The sequence below is a fragment of the Balaenoptera physalus genome, assembly GCF_965194825.1.
Source record: "Balaenoptera physalus genome assembly, contig: HAP1_SCAFFOLD_1016, whole genome shotgun sequence".
NCBI lineage: Eukaryota > Metazoa > Chordata > Mammalia > Artiodactyla > Balaenopteridae > Balaenoptera > Balaenoptera physalus.
Window position 1 is genome coordinate 296,672 of NW_028125776.1, and position 6,000 is coordinate 302,671.

At 37.7% G+C, this 6,000-nt stretch overlaps 1 protein-coding gene across 1 annotated transcript; it reads right to left on the reverse strand.

The window, feature by feature from the left end:
* Positions 1-4,362: 4,362 nt before the first annotated feature.
* On the reverse strand, positions 4,363-5,028 carry LOC309653716 (10 kDa heat shock protein, mitochondrial). The gene has a single exon (XM_082478543.1). It carries the CDS (start codon positions 4,779-4,781, stop codon positions 4,473-4,475), a length of 309 nt encoding a protein of 102 aa, XP_082334669.1. The 5' UTR covers positions 4,782-5,028; the 3' UTR covers positions 4,363-4,472.
* Positions 5,029-6,000: the final 972 nt, after the last annotated feature.

Sequence of the window (6,000 nt, forward strand, 5' to 3'; positions counted from 1 at the left end):
TTTACACAGTGTTCAACCAGACGAGCCTATCTCACATCCAGATTTATGCTACTCAGAACTTTTAAGCTATTCAAAACTTTCTCATCCTAATGTAGTGCTGTGCCAGGGTAATAAGAGCAACATGCCATATGGGGTTTTCCAGAAGATTATCCTCAGCATGTGAAACTCATATAAATTTCCTGTGTCCTCCTTGTTTTAAGATGAGAATCAGAACCGTAGAATTTTTTGCACTCCTGCTTGCCTGCTTGTCTTCCTGAATGTTATGTTAAATCCTAGTTTATTTGCTAAAAAGCCATACGTGACCAAGTTTTTCAGTTGATTACGAGAGCAGGAATACAAGAAGTGAACATTCCATAATATTTAAAGTGATGCAGCACAATAAAAAACGGAGGTTTGGTTTTTTGTTGTTGTTGTTTTGCTTTTGGTTTTTTTCCGTTAGATCACTGGTTTTTATAAAAGGATATAACTCAGGAACAGCCAGATGGAAGAGATGCATAGGGCCAGGCATGGGGACAGGGCACAGAGCTTTGATGCCCTCTGCAAGGGTACTACATGCTCACCAACCTGGAAGCTCCTGGGGTTTCTAACTTGCATTTTTCTAGTGTGTGTACTTGAGCCACTCATTTCTGGTTAGGATTGCTCTATTTCTCAGTTTCTTCCAGAGCCATGAGCTGCTCACATGTAGAGGGGCTCTGGAGACAGTAAAAGAAAAGCTGTCCCATGCCTGTCTCTCTCTTCAGCCTTAAGGAATCCGTGCCTGTGATGCCTGTCTCTCTCTTCAGCCTTAAGGAATCCGTGCCTGTGATGCCTGTCTGGAGTTAAAGGAGGCAATGTGAGCAAGAGTGTGGCCTAAGACCCTCTTCAGGCTTTTATTCTTCTGGCCTTTGTTGGAGCAAAACCGTTTTGTGTGCTGTAGATATGTTCATTTAGGTCAGCACACTCATTTTAAAATTTACGTTTAACATAGGTTACTTTCCAGTTGTGTATTTTTTCAGTAAGGTATTTGAGTAGGTTACCATTAAGTGGTTCAGGATGCTTCCAGAGATCCTGGTGCGTTGGGAGATGAGTGCCTGGCCAGAAACTGGTTCGTAGAGTTGTCATCTGTAGATTGTGGTAATTAAAGTAAGCTGTGTGTAAATGAAGACTTAGAAAATACTCCTGGCTAGTAGTTCAGCTATGCAGCAGGTAAATTTTTTTATTAGCTAAGTTTCTCACCTGGCCTAATTTGCTTTGTCCTTTTCTTTTGTAAATGGGGAGTCTTTCATTTGTGCCTAATACAGAATATCTATTAGGTCAAAAAAGTGAAACTAAGTTTTTAGATTTTATTTATAGGACTCATCTTGCTGGGTGATTTAAATTATATATTTTGTTGGAAATTATTTTAAAAAATAGAATGGAATTTTATCTCATTGTGTTATTGGTAATCCATCAGATAATTAGTGACTACTTTTATTTTTCTATGGCATTTGTATCAGAATTCATCAGTTAATTTTTTTTATTCTTAGTGCGGGAAAAGAGGAGGAGCAACCATTTAAACCATGTAAGTAAACAGTTGAAAAGTTAAGAAATTAATAGTTTGAATTAAAAATATGTCTGCCATGATTCCTAAAAATATGATGGATCCAATACTGTTAGCATGGACCTCTTTTTTGTAGATTTTCTAAATCTCTATTTTCCTAATTATCAAATGGATTCAGGAAAGTCTTTGACTTAGTAGTGCCCATTTTTTAAGGGTTCTGACATTTACGTTAAATTTCACTAATACGGTTGTAGTATAAAGATCTGCCTTAAATTCTTTTGCCTTATTTTTTTGATCTTATTTTTTAACCAAAGTAATAAAAGTATAACAGGTAAGTTAATTTTTAGCACTGTCCATTGACTTCTTGTCATAGCAGGTGAAAGCTGAGCTTCTTCGCTCCACCATGACGTTATTTCCCTCCCTGTGTTCCCTCAACATGTATCAGTTTTTATTAAATCAGAATCAATGTTTACATTACTATGACTCTGCAAATATTGTGCATTGCTGAGCCATAGAGTTCTCTGACTGTGCCTCCTCCTTGTACACCCTTCATTCTTTTTCTTAAATACTGATGAAATTGGAGCACTTCTGCACTTCTCTAGGATAACCCAATCCCCCTTTTCCTAGCCAACGTGATCTCACACAGCCAAATGCAGTAAGTAGCTCCCTGCCCGGTCTCCCTGCTTTCACATTCTTCATTTTTTCTGTGGAATTAATTTCCTGACTATATTCACTTGCCTGTTTTCTAACAGCTATTTTTTTCCCCAAATGTTTTAACATTTGTCACATGCCTATGAAAAATATTTTCCGTCTACTAAGCCACATATGTTCCATTTATTTCTTGGAGACACTTTGCCCCAATCTTTTGTCTTCCTACTCCCATATAGACTAGTGTTCCCCTAGGCCTGCTCTATGCCTCTTTTCCTGGGATATCTGTGTGAAGTCATCTGGGATCTCACATAACTCTGCTCTCTTATGTTGGATCCCCTATGTCCTAGATTCTGTTTCCCTCTTGTCTTGTTATACTTCCTTGTTTTACTGGAGCACATTTTCCTGGGAAAAGGGCACATGGGCAGAAAGTTTATAGAGATCTAGCCTCTCTGGAACTCCTTCTATTTGATAAAGTATAGAATTCTCAGTTGAAACTAATTGTTGCCGTTCTAAAGACATTTCCCTCTCATCTTCTCATTTACACTGTTGCTCTTAAACCTGTTGACATTGTATGGTACATTGTACATGACCGATTTTAGTCATTTTCCCCCATCCCTTCCTTCTCGGGAACCTTTTAGTACCTTCCCTCTCCCTGGGATTTTGAAATTTCATAATTTGGTTTGGTATAGACCTTTTTTGTGTGTTTCTTTGATATTCTGTTTTTTTCTTCCAGGTTCCTATTATTCAGATGTTGGAAGTCTTAGACTTACCAGATCGCTAACTTTTTTCCCCTCCTGCTTTGCATTTGTCTTTTTGTCCTGCTTCCTGGAGATTTCCTTGACTGTGCTCTAATCCTTCTATTGAATATATTGTTTTGTCTATCTTATTTTCAATTTATAGAGTTCTCTTATATCCTGTCATTCTTTTTTTCACTGATGGAATTTCAAGTTTTCATTTGCTCCTGAGTTTTTATCACTCCCATCAATTCCTTCTTCCTGTTTTGTTTTGTTTTTTTTTAAAGCATCCTTATATTTTATTTTATTTATTTATTTTTTGGCTGCATTGGGTCTTGGTTTCTGCACGTGGGCTTTCTCTGGTTGCGGTGAGCTGGGCCTACTCTTTGTTGGGTGCGTGGGCTTCTCATTGCAGTGGCTTCTCTTGTTGCGGAGCACAGGCTCTAGGGCGTGCGGGCTTCAGTAGTTGTGGCTCATGGGCTCTAGAGCGCAGGTTCAGTAGTTGTGGCGCATGGGCTCAGTTGCTCTGTGGTATGTGGGATCTTTCTGGGCCAGGGCTCGAACCCGTGTCCCCTGCATTGGCAGGCGGATTCTTAACCACTGCCCCACCAGGGAAGTCCCATTCCTTCTTCCTGTTTTGATCTCTTACTTGTTGGGGGCTTCCCTCAAACGTGTGATGGTCCTTGGCTGTCTGTTAAGATCTAATTGGAAGCATCACTTGGACAACTCGTTAACTGATGGGCCTCACTGCAAGGATTTGGGGACCACGCCTCTGAACTCTGAGCCTGCCTTGGGTTCTGTAAGACAAACTGGTTTTCTTGTTCCTGTCCTAGTCACTCTCTGTAGGTACCAAGGTTGTGCTTCCTCTGTTCTGCCATGTCAGTTACCACTCCTTTATCTAGTCTTTTCACCTTTCAAACATTAAAAATCATCTGCTGTTTATCCTGTCTTATGTATAGCTTTTTTAAAAAATGCCTTTAATTCTAATGAGATGCTATCTGAAAGAAGGGGGAGAGGAAATAGATTTGTGGTCAGTCTACTCAAACTTAGATTTATTCTTTGAATATAGGTTCTGAGTTTGAAGTTTAATGCAATATAATTAACGATATTAATTCAGACAATATTTTTGATTATACCTATAATTAGAATATTATACTTTTCTACTAAGGCCTTGAGTATGAATTCTATTCAAACCACTCACCCTACCATATTGTCCATTAATGTGCAACATAGATGGAGTATTACAGACTTTTCAGTGAAAGTCATTGATTCTTAATAAACGTATCCAAAACTTGTGAAAAGGGGGAAGAAAAAAGTGAACTTCAGCTTTATTCTCTTTTTTTTTTTTTCATTTAAATACTTTTATTTGGGAATGTTTAAATCAATATAGAGAAAACGAAATTTCAGAGACAATGAATATCATTAGTTTGGATATCATTACTTTATTATAAAAGAAACACAGAAATTATTTACAGGATGAAAGATTTCAGAACTTCAGTGGCAGCTTCACGTGATGCCATTGGGGGAACGGGCAGCTTCACGTGATGCCATTTCAATAGTGACTTATTTTAGTCGACATATTTTCCAAGAATGTCACCATCTCTAAATAAGAAATAATCCTTGTCATCTAGAACTACTTTGGTGCCTCCATATTCTGGGAGAAGAACTTTATCTCCAACTTTCACACTAACTGGTTGAATCTCTCCACCCTTTCCTTTAGAGCCTGATCCAACAGCTACTACCATTGCTTGCAATACTTTTCCTTGCGATTTTTCTGGAAGCATAATGCCTCCTTTGGTTACAACTTCGGGTGCACTTCTTTCAACTAATACTCGGTCAAAGAGGGGAAGAAACTTTCTAAATGCCTGTCCTGCCATGACTCGGGTTGCCGCACTTCGTACTCTCGCTCTCTCCAGCTTTATTCTTTTAATGGGTTAAAATCAGAGGCGGTAGGCACAGTGGGAAGAGTCATTGGGTGGGGGCAGGATTTCAACAGGTACTTGACCTTTAATGATAAGCTTTGAGGGTTGTTACTTACTAGCCTCCTAGGTATGATTATTTTCTAGTCTTCACCATTAAACCTGCAGTCTACTAAGCAACCTTTCACCTTATAAAGATTGTAAAAGTCCATGTATTTTGTCCTTAGTGCTGAATGAAGATAAATACTCTTCTTCAGTGACCAATTGAAATAATACCTGTGAACATTAAACTGTCAGTAGTGTTTTTTGCTACTTGTTTTTTTTTTTTTGTATTTGCATTTTATACCCTTATGTGTGTCAGTGCAGTTTATTGAGGTTGTGAGCCAGCAATGGTAAGGCTTTAATCATAAAGGACAGTTATCTTAAATTTTCAAGCAAGATGAGAGGAAAGTAATCTGCTGGCAGCTAACATATCTAGGCTTTGCTCAGAGGCTTCAATTCTGCCATCCTTTAGTGAACACTAGATGCTGGAAAGTTTGAATAGTTTCAGGAGTAGGCCTGTGGAAGTGTTTCTTTTGTAGGATCGAGCCAGTAGACTGTAAGTTGCTGATACAACTTAAATGAGCCCCCATAGGACTCTAGAGCACATCTAATTAAAAATTTTAAATGTTTTAGCAGTAATATTTCCAAAGACAAATCCATATACATTCATAATAGGAAAAAAAGTTTTTAATAGAGGAAAACAGGATAAATAGCACCCAAAGCTCTACCAACTAGTCTATATTTTGGTACATTTCCTTACTATTTTTATTCCCCTCATATATATAGATTTTTGGTCAGCATTGACTTTTATTACGTGTAGTGTATGTCATATTATACCCTAATAGTAGTGACCTTAAAAGATAACCTGCTTCGTTTAGAATCAAAGTATTTGAATGAGTGAATTTTCATTTTTCATGCTGTATCTGTTTTTTGAGATTCTAAAATTACACATTAACCAAATAGCTTAAGGACCATATCAGAGTTTTAGTTTAAAACATTTCTAGCTTGAAGGAGAAATTAGTCTTCCAAATAGTGATACTGTTTCAAATATGTTACATCTAGAACTTTTTGTTAATAAGGAATAAGTGGCTTTGCATAAAGCATCTGAAACAAGCAAAATGGTGTTTTATATATG